The sequence below is a fragment of the Aptenodytes patagonicus genome, chromosome 4 (assembly GCF_965638725.1).
Source record: "Aptenodytes patagonicus chromosome 4, bAptPat1.pri.cur, whole genome shotgun sequence".
In the NCBI taxonomy this organism is placed as follows: Eukaryota; Metazoa; Chordata; class Aves; order Sphenisciformes; family Spheniscidae; genus Aptenodytes; species Aptenodytes patagonicus.
This window is the reverse complement of record NC_134952.1, coordinates 51,610,467-51,625,647: the sequence shown is the minus strand read 5'-3', so window position 1 is coordinate 51,625,647 and position 15,181 is coordinate 51,610,467. Positions and strand designations below refer to the sequence as shown.

At 41.1% G+C, this 15,181-nt stretch overlaps 1 protein-coding gene across 1 annotated transcript in view; it reads right to left on the bottom strand.

Moving 5' to 3' along the window:
• The window catches only part of TNKS (tankyrase), a 147,346-nt gene that overhangs the window by 130,611 nt on the left and 1,554 nt on the right, over positions 1 to 15,181 (bottom strand). Inside the window, exon 2 of the mRNA XM_076336717.1 lies at positions 2,720 to 2,944. Within this exon, the coding sequence (XP_076192832.1) occupies positions 2,720 to 2,944 (225 nt within the window). The remainder of the gene's footprint in view (positions 1 to 2,719; positions 2,945 to 15,181) is intronic.

Genomic DNA, 15,181 nt, shown 5'->3' with positions numbered 1-15,181 from the left:
GGCCAGATGACCAATTCCTACACAGTCTATTGTTTTTCAGACAGATATCTAAGTTCAGCAATAAATTCTACGTTATGCCAGGATTTCCAGAGACTATTCTTCAATTAACGCTTTTTTAAAAGCATGCCTTGCTTGTAAATTTTTTTTTTTTTTTTTACAGGCCAATTTCTTCCATCATATCTACTGTAACAGTCTACACTTAAGGTGTAAATAGCAGTATTGTACAATATATTCCAGAAAGCTATTCAAGTATTCCTAGTCAGAATTCATGCCCTAAGCAATCATTGTTCCATTATCCCTGTGTATAATGTGTTCCTTCAAAAGACTTTTTGAGATAAAAGCTGAAGACGTTAATATAAAAATTATATATAAAACCATTGAAAAGAAACAGAAACTTGCCAAAGACAGCAAAACATGCCTGCCCACTAGATATAAATTGCAAACAAAATCACTCTTTGTCTATACTCATGTCCTAGCAGTTTTATGGAATCAACTAAATCCCAAAGAAGCATCATACTATGGTACATATTAAATCTAGTGACTGGTGACACTGCCTTCAGTAATAACTCTCGCATTGACAGACCAAATATCTGACTGAAGTACAACATACATGGATATCCGTAACTAAACTGAGCACAACAGCATCAGGCGTGCTTGTTTAAAATAATTTTTTTTTTAAATTCCCAAACTACAATCTCCCTGCAAGTAACTTTGTAAGGAGAACTGCATCTAGTCCTGCAGACCTGCTCAGTGCTTCTAAGGAACCCTACAACCGCAGCAGACAGCAGAAGAGCTTTAGGATTTGACCAATACCACGTGCTGAATATTTTATATAAATAGATCATCTCCTTAGACTAACATCTAACGTTTAGAGTCACAGATCTAATCTGTGCGTGGAACACAGAATAAAGTTGTGTGTAATACAAGCCATAAATTTGATTCTGTACCTCCTTTCACCAAGCCCACAACTTGTTGCTGAATTAGAGTATAGCTTTAAAGGTATCATCAGTTCTTCGATTATGGAAATTAAATCGAAATAATCTCAAATTACTGTCAATATTGTACATCAAAATTGATGTACCACATAATCTGCTGCCTTGATCTGACCTGCCCAATCTCCTCCAAAGAGTACCACAGGGTCTTTAGACAAACCACCCAAAGCTACACTACCCATGCTGCCTCCCTAAATCCTAAAATCTTCTGTTGCAACCATCTTTCATTCTATCACCTACGAACACAAAGGTGCACAGCTGCACCCCCTCCTGCTTTATAACAAGGTTTTAAAAGACTGAGCAAGACAAACCTTTTCCAAAGCAAACAAACCCAATCCTCCTTTACAGGTGTAAAGGAGCCTCTTACTGTCAACCTTCTCCCATTTAATTCGTATTTTCAGTCAGCAGTTCCCAAAGCCAGGCAGACTCCAGCACTGAACAGACTAAAGCAATTACTTCCTTTAAGTCACATACAAAACCCCAGTTACTGACTGGAATCAAATTTACTTTTCCATTCACCGTTGTCACAACGGACTGTTATTGGGACCTACTATATCAGTGGATCTCTTCCCACAGTACTGCTGCATAATCAACTATACTCAGTAACTTCTGCAGCATATTCTGCATATGTTTTACCTCGCACACAGAGATGGAATGAATGAAGTCCATCACATTCCTTCTAAAGAGAAGAAATAGACTAAAATTTATATTTTGGTGTTTCCTCCAGTTTTCTTTCCCTCAATCTTTGGTGGTTTTTTTAAGTAATGACATAAGTATTGCAATAAAGCTAATACAAGAACTTGCCCGGTAAGTTTTGTAGCTTTCTCTGCAGGAATTCTATGTAATAAGTCTTCAAGCAAATAGACATTATCTGAAATTCTGAAAATTGTGTCTTGTTATCTGGATAACATATAGAACAAATCTCATGTTCATAATCTTAACTGCAGTTCCTAAAAATCAAGCTTTTCTTTCCACATTTGATAAAAAAACACAACGTTGAGCAGACCATTTAAGTTAGCAGATGTGAGAAGAACCAGAACTGATAAATAAGTTCAAGGAACTGATCTGAGTGAAAAATAAAAACAGAAGTTCCCACTTAGAAAAAAAGTAATACTAAGTACACTGAGAAAAACCGTAAAAATTAAAGACATCCTGACTGAAAAGCTCTTTATATGTTCTAGATACATTTAAAATGATTGAAGTGTTCAATTTTATTTGAAATTGCTTTGGCTCCAGGCTACAGCACCCACACTGAAGATATATAACCACTGTGAATAATGGTGTCCTGTAACTTGTATTTGAAAGCTCCAAAGGACTAATGAGATGTTTCCTCATACTGTGTAGAATGAAAGGTTAACCATCTTCCTAACCACTAAGATGACATATAGAGTAGCCCGAAAAGCAAAGACTTTACCTAGAGAAGCTAGTTTTCTTGAGAGCAACCAAGACAAACTTCCACATTCAGATTTTGAATATTGTAATTTAACAGATGAGACTTTACCCAACCTCCCCAGGTTAGTTTTCCAGATGCAAGTTCAGCAAAGCTTGCATTATACACTATGAAAAAGTTAGTCTTAAGTGACTATCGCTATACCTACCTGCTAGTTTAAAAGAAGTTCGCTGTTAAGTCAACCAATATCTTTCATCTCAATTCCAGCACATTAACAGTTACAACTGCACAAAACATATCTGGTAAAGTTTCAATATGAGAAGTGATGGATACTTACCAATACACACATCTATCTTCCCCTTGATAGCAGCTTCATGCAAAGGAGTGTAGTTCCAATTGTCTCTAGCATTTGGGTCTGCCCCTTGACACAGTAACAGACTAACCACTTCAGCATGACCAAAGGAACAGGCGTTGTGAAGGGGTATCAGCCCTCCGTCGTCACGAGCATGAACGTTGGCTCCTGTCTGTAGCAAGTGCTCTACAACATCCTTCCTTCCAAAACCTGTAAGAGAACATGTTTCTGTTCATTTGTCTGGTAAAACAACATGATTTAATATTTAAAACTGTTCACTCGGTCCAGTGTACAGACATCAAACAATATTATCCATGTCCCTCTTCCTCGTTTTGGTTCATTTCACCATAAAGTGAGACTATATTCACCTGCTCAAACAACAGCTGGAAGATTTACTTACACTCATGACAGAGGTGAACAGTGTTGTATTATAATCAGCCTGACTGGCTGCCACACTCTCATGAAAAAGTTCTACAATAGGCTTGCCGTTCTTTTTCAAGAAAAGCTTTTTATTAGTTTTAAAAACTTAGTATAATCTGTATGTACCTAAAGCAAGCATCTTACATGCTATCTCTTGATATAGGTCTTCATCTAGGAGAAGACCTCATATTAATAAACACTGAAGGACACTGTCAGTGCTCAAGCAGAACAACCTTACCTCAACCCAAACTACATTCTCGCTTTTTTACAAAGAGTGACTACCTCCAACTGACAGAGAGACTAAGTTACAGCTCTTCGTAGAACTGAGACCTCAGCTGGGAAAGTAATGCCTCAGGAAGGTCTCAGCCTAGGAATGCAGTCTCTATTATGTCCAGGGAAAACATCACCATAAAGCCAGCATCATTAAACCAATACACTTCAAAATCCTGCATCAGCATGCCAGGCCCTGACACCTTTAGCTTGTTGTCCACAATGAACCTGGAAAGGTTCTAGTGCCCAGATGTGCTTCCGATTGCCTCAAATGCCTTAGAGCAGCAGCCTCCAAACTGTTTTGATTGTGCACCCCATCAGTAAAAAATTTTTTGAGTGTGCACCCCCAATATATGTCTATTTATAAATCATATACATGCACTACTGTACTATTATGTAGATTATAAACATACACAAAAATAGAAATTTAAAAAGGCTGAGATAAAGATGAAGTAAACACTGTTTTAAAGTTTCTATTATATTTATTAATGGTACAAAGTATATTTTCTTCCTGCACCCCAGTGAAATATCTGGCACACTCCACTTTGGAGACCACTGCCTTAGAGGACAGGAACAAAAATGAGGTGTCAGGTTCAAGAGGGACAGTTTGAACTAAACCACAAGTGTTCATTTTTGTACTAGGTTGCATCGCAAAAGTTGGGTTGCATTTCTTATAAACCTCAGGGCTAAAAGCAGTATCACTGGAGATTTTAGAAGATTGTCGCCTTAAGAGTTATTTTGTCTTCTGGTAATCATGGATACCAACCAGCTTAAGTATGAAGACTCTCATCTATATGAACTATGTTTACGAAACAGCTGAATTAAATGCTGCAGCAAGTGAAATTCCATCACAGTGGTGCTAACTGGCAGCTTATAGATTGTATTAACTCCACAGATCAAAAACATAACTAAAGACATTATTTCCCTTCTAGAAGGCAAATACAAAGCTCAAGGGAAGCAACAAAGAAGCTGTCAGTTCTCCCCCAGGTGACCATGTTACTCAGCCACAGTGAAATGCTGCTCAGTGACAAACGATTCTCAAAAGTCAGCACCCTCTGTGGCAGGCAACAACTCATGCATGAAGACTTCTCAAATCAAAATGTTTTACTCCAGAGTTGCAGTCCCTGGATAGGACCTCCATTTCAATGAGTTAAGCCCTCTTTTTGCCAGAGTAGTGCACTAGTTACAGCTATGCAGACTTATGGTGCAGAATTAACATGCTTTTCCCTCACAGTCCATACGGTGAGATCTCTAAGCCAGATCTAGCAGATCTGCATTCACGCCAGCTTATCCAGTTAAGGCTAATGTTATAACTTGATATCCAGCTTTCAGTCAAGCTGCAGGCTAGCCATTCTGCAGGAATTTACAGTCTCCCCAGTGAAGCACAGAGTCCTTCAACACCCATTCCTGAAGGACAGAAGTCTTCTAAAAGCTGACTGATACTATGGTTAAGGCAGGCAGGGCCAAAACAAAAAGCCCCTTTACCGAGGCTTATCACAGTTTGAGAGTTTTGATGACAGTTTAACAATACCTTTATTTCTGCCTAAAGAAGTATTCTTATATGAGACACAAGCAAGCAGGTGGAAGAACAGTCTGGGGAAGCCATCATGGATACGCACACAGATGCTCACATCTAGCACAGACTGTAGCAGTTCACACCTCGGTTAATCCTGTATGGTAACGTAGCTCAAGGGCTCCAGTTAACAAGTACAGCCTGGTTACTTTTGGATAGCTGTAAGGATTCTCCCATCCCCACCATACAGAGCCCTCAGCTGTCTGCAGCACAGATGCTGGACCACTACAAATTACAAGTTAGCACACTGAGCAGATACCAAAGTGGGTTTTCTTTAATACATGGAGCTAAACAGCAGTTCAGCAGCTGTTCCACAAGCTGCTGAGCCATACCAGCTGCAGGGAGGGGCCCACAACCAGACTGGCACCCCACTCAGCAATCCAATTTTAGTCCACCACTGCAGATGAGTCAAAGCTTTCTGGTACATTATATACTGATCACTTCACATTAGAAATTACACTACAGAAATGGAAGCGTGCAAATCAAAACTGGTATTATTAAAAGTGATACTTATTTATCACAACAAAACTGCTACCAGAAGACATATTCTTCTTAATGAACTGTCAGCAAGGCCACTGCTACTGTAAATCATTGCAGCTTCTAGATGAAAAGTTATTTTTTTTGTTTGTCTCTCTTATAAAACAGTCAAGGAACATCACCTGTAAGTCTTCAAATAGAAAATGATAGCTTAAATGGGTATGACAGCAAACAAAGGGTATCTGGGCCCACAGCAAAGCTAACAGGCCTGGGGCATAAATACCAAGACACAAGCCCTCAAGGTTCCCACGTTTATATTGTTCATTTGACTGGCAAAGGAAAATTGAGCAAGACAAGAATTAGAAAAGGATGCTTTCAACTAAACAGATTTTATTAGCCTTTTGTTTTTGTAGACTGAACTACTAAAAAAGGTGCTGAAATTGCATGAGCATTTGCTTTACGTGTATTTCTTGTCTCTCGAGGAAAAACAACCTGACAGTGCCTGAAAACCCAGATTCCTTTCCAAATTGTTCAGTGTTGTGATTTTCAGGACTACACACATAATTCTTCAAGGTATTGCCGGACATGGGATCTTTGATAAAGGTTTTGGTGAATTAGCTCTTCTGTTCTGTCCTCAAAAAGCACACTAAAGGTTACTGTGATTTTATCCTACCAGACCACCCTTCTTTCAGAGAAAAAGTAACCAATTATGGGAATAGCTTCCCCCACCACCACCACAGGCAAACCTGTAAAAATTTGGATTAACAAAGTGCTAGAAAGTCTTTAAAATGGTGACACGACCCAATCTGACAAAGCAGCTGTAATTACTGAAACTCCTGCAGTGTCGGGGTCACAAAAACAACAGACACGTGCCAAGCCATTTGTGACACATGAAGCACATATAATTCAGTTTAAACTGAAGAAACTGATGTAATGTCATTTAAGATGACTTTAAAAATCCTACTCTTCTATATTTCCAGTGCAACTTTAATTTACAAAGTCTAAGGAAGAGTTCCCTAGAAAGGACCTGTAATCAAAGATCCCGAAAGACAAACAGATAGAAGGTTCCTACAGAAAACATGGAAGATCCTCCTGGGAGCTATGCTAAGGCACATGGAGGACAGGGAGGTGATTTGAGACAGCCAGCATGGCTTCACCAAGGGCAACTCCTGCCTGACTAACCTAGTGGCCTTCTATGATGGACTCACTACATCAGTGGACACGGGAAGGGCTACAGATGTCGTCCATCTGGACCTCAGTAATGCCTTTGACGTGGTCCCCCACAACATCCTTCTCCCTAAACTGGAGAGGCATGGATTTGATGGGTGGACTGTCCAGTAAAGGGTGAGGAATTGGTTAGATGGTCGCATCCAGAGGGTAGTGGTCAACGGCTCAATGTCCAGATGGAGGTTGGTGACGAGTGGCATCCCGCAGGGGTCCGTATTGGGACCGGTACTGTTTAATGTCTTCATCAATGACAGACAGTGGGATCGAGTGCACCCTCAGCAAGTTTGCAGATGACACCAAGCTGAGTGGTGTGGTCGACATGCCAGAGGGACGGGATGCCATCCAGAGGGACCTGGACAAGCTGGAGAAGTGGGCCTGGGTGAACCTCATGAGGATCAACAAGGCCAAGTGCAAGGTCCTGCACCTGGGTCGGGGCAACCCCCGGTATCAATACAGGCTGGGCGGTGAAGGGACTGAGAGCAGCCCTGCCGAGAAGGACTTGGGGGTACTGGTGGATGAAAAGCTGGACATGAGCCAGCAATGTGCGCTCGCGGCCCAGAAGACCAACCGTATCCTGGGCTGCATCAAAAGAAGCGTGGCCAGCAGGCCGAGGGAGGTGATTCTGCCCCTCTACTCTGCTCTGGTGAGACCCCATGTCCTGGTTTCAGCAGGGATAGAGTTAATTTCCTTCCTAGTAGCTGGTACAGTGCTGTGGTTTGGATTTAGGGTGAGAACAATGTTGATAACACACCGATGTTTTAGTTGTTGCTAGGTAGTGTTTACACTAGTCAAGGTCTTTTCAGCTTCCCATGCTCTACCAACTGAGAAGGCTGGAGGTGCACAAGAAGCTGGGAGGGGGCACAGCCAGGACAGCTGACCCCAACTGGCCAAAGGGATATTCCATACCATGTGACGTCATGCTCAGTATATAAAGTTGGGGGAAGAAGAAGGAAGGGGGGGACATTTGGAGTGATGGCATTTGTCTTCCCAAGTAACCATTACGCGTGATGGAGCCCTGCTTTCCTGGAGATGGCTGAACACCTGCCTGCCGATGGGAAGTAGTGAATGAACTCCTTGTTTTGCTTTGCTTGCGTGCGCGGCTTTTGCTTTACCTATTAAACTGTCTTTATCTCAACCCATGAGTTTCCTCACTTTTACCCTTCCGATTCTCTCCCCCATCCCACTGGGGGGGAGTGAGCGAGCGGCTGCGTGGTGCTTAGTTGCCAACTGAGATTAAGCCACGACACCCCACCTGGAGCACTGCATCCAGCTCTGGAGCCCTCAGCACAAGAAAGACACGGACCTGTTGGAGCAGGCCCAGAAGAGGGCCATGAAAATGACCAGGGGGATGGAACACCTCTCCTATGAAGAAAGGCTGAGAGAGTTGGGGTTGTTCAGCCTAGAGAAGAGAAGGCTTCGGGGAGACCTTCTTGCAGCCTGTCAGTACTTAAAGGGGGCTTATAAAAAAGATGGCAGCAGACTTTTTAGCAGGGCCTGTTGCGACAGGACAAGGGGGAATGGCTTTAAACTAAAGGGGGGTAGATTTAGACTAGATACAAGGAAGAAATTTTTTACGCTGAGGGTGGTGAAACACTGGCACAGGTTGCCCAGAGAGGTGGTGGATGCCCCATCCCTGGAAACATTCCAGGTCAGGTTGGACGGGGCTCTGAGCAACCTGATCTAGTTGAAGATGTCCCTGCCCATGGCAGGGGGGTTGGACTAGATGACCTTTAGAGGTCCCTTCCAACGCAAACTATTCTATGATTCTATGAAAACATCAAAAAAACAGGGTAACTATGGAGGACAGTCACATTTAAAGGCCCAGCATGCAAGCTTGGTTCGATGAGATTCACCTGCCAGCTTCCAAAGCACACTCATAGGCAGGGTCCCTTATTAGCTTGGGCTATTTCACACAGGTAAAATGCACAAGCTTTGCCCTCATTTAAGCTTCTTTACACAAATTTACAAATTTCAGGCAAGTCACAGTACCTCAGAAAACATACTGTCAAGGACAGAAAGGAAGCAGTAATCCCATTATAAAAAGGCAGTAGCAAGAGAACATCTGAAGTTCAAGGGTGAAACACTCATCGTCAAACTAAAGAAAAGGCAAAAATTCAGAGTGACTGACAGGCTCTTCATTTCTCCAGTCACCTCACAGAAACAACAGAAGACTAAGCCTTGGTGAAAGCCAGAAGTTGGACATAGCTATGATAGTTTTACATAAATCAAGAGACAGGCAGACAATTCAGAGAAAACGCCATTTAACTAGTTCTTTGCCAATGCTGTATTCTTGCCTTTTTCCAATTTATACCTGTCACTTTAGGCTGAAAGTGAGAAAAAAAGGCTTTAGGTAGTAAACTGGCAGCTTGAAAATTAAGCTAAATAAAAATTTTAAATGCTGTCAGACAAGACAGCACACAGAGATACCACCAAATGCTTGCTGCTACTGCCAAGAAGACCTGTCCTACTCGCCCTTCACATCCTGCTCCCAGCACGCAAGCTTGTCCTGTCCCATCTCTTCTTGTGGCATTGAACCTAAGTAACAAGAGGCAACAGAGTGAGCAGGTTGAATGACTGATAAGGGAAGGAATGCAAGGAAAGCAACAGGAGCATCAGCTGATACGCTCTGTTACATGCTCCCGTTTTGGGCTTCGATGTTAAACCTGCATTCAGTTAGTCACAAGCTTTCACATGGTAACAGTTTACAGACACTTAATTACTAATACTCCCAGAAGCCACATAATTCATTGCCCAATTTCAAGATTAAGACTCATTTTCAGAAAGTTTGGTAAAAAAACCAACCAAATAAATATATGGATTTCCCACTAGAATCGGAAGAATGCTTTCTGCAGTGAGTACAATACATCAAGTAGTAAGTTTGATCAGTTTGAGTACAGCTGTACTGTTTCACCTGCTGCCCAATTAATGTCATTTGATCACAACATAGCATGAACTCCTCCAAATGCCAATTCCAACCTCTGCAAAGCTGCTGTTATGTGCGGAGTTTAACTCACCACATGGAAGATGTCTAACTCTCACTAGGCGTTTTTCCTCCTCCTTTCACCTGCTTGCTCTTAAGAGCACATTGACTCCAAAAGGAGTTAAATTTTACAAAAGTATATAATCACAGGTTAAGTACACCTGCAGGTATTACTGTGATCTTAGGCAAAGCAGGAAAGATGCTCTTATTAAATGTAATCCCACTTGTTAGAGCACTAAACATAGCTCATATGAGAATACAAGCCCTTGAAGTGGAGAAGCACATATCTTAGAGACACATAACCTTTTGAGAATGGTTTTAAACTGTAAGCAAAGGGTGGAAGAAGTTCAAGCTAAGTCATTGTACGTCTCTTTGCTTTAGTACCACACATTCTAGGACCAGATATTTCCCCCAAGACAGGTCTTCCAAAAGCCACCAGCATTTCTCCTACTTCACTAGGCAGAACACAATTAAACTGAGTGATTTAACTAAGTAAACTGAAGAGCCTTCAAGCTGGGAAAGAGGGCACCTGGTTCAGTATTACTGAAGGTCTGAGATTTCTCATTTATATCCTCTTGTAAATTCCTTCAAAGGATTTTAAATGGGAAAGAGATACAACATATTGCACAAAATATTGCAAGACCATTCAAGAGAACAAGTTACCAGTCACAAAGAAAGCAGGCTGAAACTTCCTAGGAAGTAATACACTTGTGACACTAACAGAGTTCATGTACTACAAATGCCACAAAAACAGAAAAGAAAGAATTCCAAAGTCAAGGCCAGTAATTTATTAATTCATCTTTTTATACATTTTGCAGGCTCTGAGCCTGTAAGGCTGCCAGGATATTTCCTAATTGACTACACAATCTGCACTCTTCATTCTATCCATATGAATCCAGCTGAAAATTGTTATTACCCCTGCTATAAGTTGCACAAGGCAGAATTAATCAGTGAGTTAGCTTCACAAACAACTGTTTGAGTAAGGTCAAACATCTCTTCTACGGCAAGGCAGACAACTGCAACAAAATGAGTCAGAGTAGTTTAAGAATGGTATCTCAAGCAAGGCTTTCCAGAGGAATTTAAGCTAACCTGTTGTACGTTGCACCACAGGTGGAGTGGTCGACTCAGGTGTCTCTGCATAGAGTGGAAGTGTACTTAAGTTACCAACTACTTCTTGCCATTTCCTGGCTCTCTCTCAAGTAACACTCAGTAGCTAGTTATATTAGTTCTGCCTCCTCAGTTGCTTATCTCACTTCCACATGTTGAAGCAGCTTGCATTTTTATGATTAACAGCTTGCTAGTTGACAAATTAACTTGATGAGCTCTCTTCTTAAACTCTGACCACTGACTATTTTCCAACCCAAGTGAGATCCCTTTGCCTTCAGGATTAAAGTTGTGTGCTCCAGAAATTTTCCAAAGAATAGTTATATATATTAGCCTTCATAAACAGATTTGACTGTGTCGTGGTTTATGCCAACAGTTATTACTAGTGATATCAAAAGCATGCTTACAGAAAACTACTTTGCCCAAACAGCTTTTTGCCATTACTATAGGCCCAAGAAGAGGGAAAACAAGGAATATCACTGATGCTCTAACAAGCCACCTTAAATCAGGTTTCTCCAAGCCTGAGCTTGGGTTGATACCACCAAGAGCACTTCACCCTGTGATCCCAACTCCATACTTTCCGAAAGCCACTCTGGAAACCTCTACCTCTTCCTCAGTACAGAAGTGGGCATTAAGCCACAGTTCAGCAATTACTATTAGGACTTTCTATATCCTTGGGTTAAACACTAGAAAGAGAATAACTGTAAGGCTAAAAGAATGTGTTGCCTAAGAACTTGAGGGGCTAACTTCATGATCAAAAAAAAAAAGTTAAACTTCTCATTAAATGGGTGTGGAACTGGACAAGCTTATGACTGCGGCTATATGAAGACATTAGCTAGGACTCAGCTTATTCCTATCAGGTTCATCCACCTAGTCATTTCTGAAAGAGGTGCTATTACTAATGATTTACCAGCAAGGACTAGGCCAAAACCCACATGAATCAAGGTGTCAGCAGCAAATACATATATATCCTTTTGTAAGGCTAAACCTTGTTTCAGAAGGGAAGAAGCAAGTCTGTTACCAAGCCGGCTCCTACCAATTTTTGCTGGCTCTGGGAAAAATCTGGGATTTCAGACAAAAGGTCACAGGAGTCCTCCTCATCTAGGCATATTAAAGGTAGAGAAGTCTTGGAAAGCCAGCCTTGGTATGTGAGTCCTATAAATGGAGGACGACATACAAAAAGAGAGCCATGAAAGCACCACTGCCAACCTGCTTCAAACACAATGGACCAATACAGGCACCCCCCCACAAACCACACAATGATTCACAGAAAATATGTAGGCTGAGTAAAGTCCCACTCTACCCCATGCAAAGTATACCTAAAATGTGACATTATCACATAGACTGAAATCATCCAACCATTCAAAAAAAAAAAAAAAAAAGTCAGTAGCATTCCCCAAAGGGGGGGAATCTACCTCTCACATACACACAGAACCACCAACTCATTTGGTTATGCTGGATAAAAAGGTATTTTGTCAACTATGTGACAACAACATCACCAAAAGCAGGATTATCAAGCCAGTTTACAAGAACAGACAGCATAGGCATAACAAAATTTTTCAACTAGTGAGGGGCATATAATACAGCAAAAACGTTCATAATCTGGTGAAATCAACAATGACAGTTAAGATCTTTCTCAAGGAAAAAGAGGTAACATCTTTAGATCAAAGGAGTACAGTGGAAGGGCAAGGGAGTGGAATAGTTTGTCTCATTCAATACAGTTTGAAGAAGAGAACCATTAAGCAGAACACAGGATATTCCAGTGAAGAGGGTGGAAAATACAAGAGGAAGCAAGTTACTTTTAATACAAGTTAACAGTCCAATTATTCAGTGGAACTCCTTACCACAGGATGAGCTTCTACTAACATGTAGAAACTGGGTCTTGCTCAAACAGTTGCTGAGCTACAAACTGCAGGAAGGGTACTCAGAGAAGTATTATATATGAAGAGGGCAAGCGTATAACTCTTCCCTAGGCATCTGCTTTTGGCCACCAGTACGGATAAAACCTTGAGCCAAACATACCTTTGTTCATGCCTAGCACAGTTGCTTTTTTAATTTTTTTTTTAGTTATAAGCAAGCCAGTTTTCATTGAAAAAACTGAATGCAAAAGCTATGAGTACATTAATACCTCCACTTAATTTCTTTTTTGCATTTTAAAGTCACTCAATCACTTTCAAGTCTTTAGAATCTGCTTCTTACTCTGATTCTTGGGTGCTGATGGACGATATCCAAAGCCTGCACTGGTACCAGAGACCCAAATATCCTGCAATCCACATAGCAGCTGAGACACTACTGAGTTTTCCTCTTTCCAAGCATGTGTACCTCTATAGAAGAATCCTTCAAATCACTTGCAAAGGAAAAGCTGAACACCACACATCCTGAAAGACATTCAGAATTTCAAGAGAGGCTCTGCTAGAATAACAGTTCAGTTGGAGGATGAAAGGAAAATGATCCTTTGTTCAACCTCTTCCTGCTTGACAAGAGAGGTCTCTATCACCCTGATATGGCCTCAATATTAATTTCTGCCTTACTAATAGCTAACCAAAGCAGGTCAGAATTATTCAGCACACTAGCTGACATTTCAACACAGAGTTGAAGAACCGATTCCCCTTCATTCAGATCAATTGACAATTCAGATATCCCAGATAAAGAAAACCTGGATAACACTGTTGCTTCAACTTGACGTGGCTGTGCACATTTTATCTGGAAGTGGATAACGGACATATGACTCCAACTTCTAGAAACAGATTTAGATCTATCCCTAACTTTTTAAATAATTGATTACAGAGATTTCAGTTCTCACCTTATCCCCACCTTACATACGTTCTAAGGACTCCGAATGCTCTCAGAAGTCACCCCTTTTATCTTCCTTCTGCCATGAGAAAGGAGATAAAGGTGATTTTGAAACTAGAAACCTCACAAAGCTTAAGGAAACCTGAACTTAGTGCTTTTTACAAGAAACTAGAACTAGGGAAGTTGTCCTTCCCTATTACAGAAAGAGTAACTTAACTGCCTGGCATTGTTGCCAAAAAGGACATCTGAGAAAACCAGACTGAGCTAGGGAGAAGTAAAGTACCACGGGGGGTTGGGGGGGGGGTGGAGAATCCAGCTACCCCCAAAATTGGGAAATGAAGAAAAAATTAGAAGAAAAGAACTCCTCTATCACAAACCACAAGATCAGAAGTGGAACTCTCTCTCTTGTCATTTAAGAGTTTAGCTTCAAGAGGTTTGAAAGCAGTTTAAAACATTGTATATTGCACTCTCCAACTCCCATTCCCCTAGTGAAGGCCATACAACCCACACTTAGGTATGGCTCATAAAACATGAGCTATTATCCATAGCACAGCTTCATATACACAGCAGACTCCTATGCTCATAAGCAAACAAGTTTTATTTCTCCTTTTGCCCACAAAGGAGGAGATCAAATCAACACACTGCATCACTAGCAGACACATACTGCCTAAGATCAGCTGCATTCAAACAACGTGCTTACAGGCCTTTCCAAATGCAGGATCCCAAGATCTCCGTAATAAGAAATCTGCCTAATGCTATTACATGTCAAATCCCTTTGGACCAGACATACTGCAGTGATTTGAGATAAAATATGTATGGTAGCTAAGGAAAGTCTTTAAATCTAGAAAAATAGATATAGGAATTTGTTAGGTATGAGAACTTCATCTGCTGTTTTCCTCATGTTACAAGGAAGCACCTTCCATTGCTATTACAGTAACATCTTATTGACGCTATCAACTTTCAAAGCCTTATCCCCTTAAGTAAGTTTTGTCCACTTCTTCTCTAATCAAAGTAGAAGTTACCACTGCAGCTTCAGCACTGGAGTTTGTACCAGCACTGAAGTTACAAGCTGAGATCTCGGAGTTTAAGGGGAAGCAGCAAGGTCTAATTTTAAGTCTGAATCCAAAACAAGCAGAGCAGACTCAAGACGAGCCTTCCAAAACATTAAGAACTTCATGTGCACACATGCAGTTGCACCAGCATTATGTTTCAGGGTTCACTAAAATTAAGTCCATCTCCATACTCCAAAAGTTCACTGTGTTTTAAACTCCACTTGCCTAAGGTCGGTCATGCTTTACTGATAGAGCTCAGGGATCAGAGAAGAATGAGAAGGAAACGGCTCAGGACCAAAAGTTCCCTTAAGGGCATCATGAAATGCCACTCATACTTTGAAAATGAAAACAAACCCATACAATCTCTGAGAGTAGTATCTGACTGATAAATTGAACACCACTTCCAGGCAGCACTGTGCCGTAAAACGTTTTTATTATCGATTTCAGCACAGTGCTTTAGAGCCATACGCCAGCATTTAAATATCGATCACTCAATACAGTCTTGCTAATTATCTTAATTTATGTGTACTAGTGCACCACTTAGAGCTCAG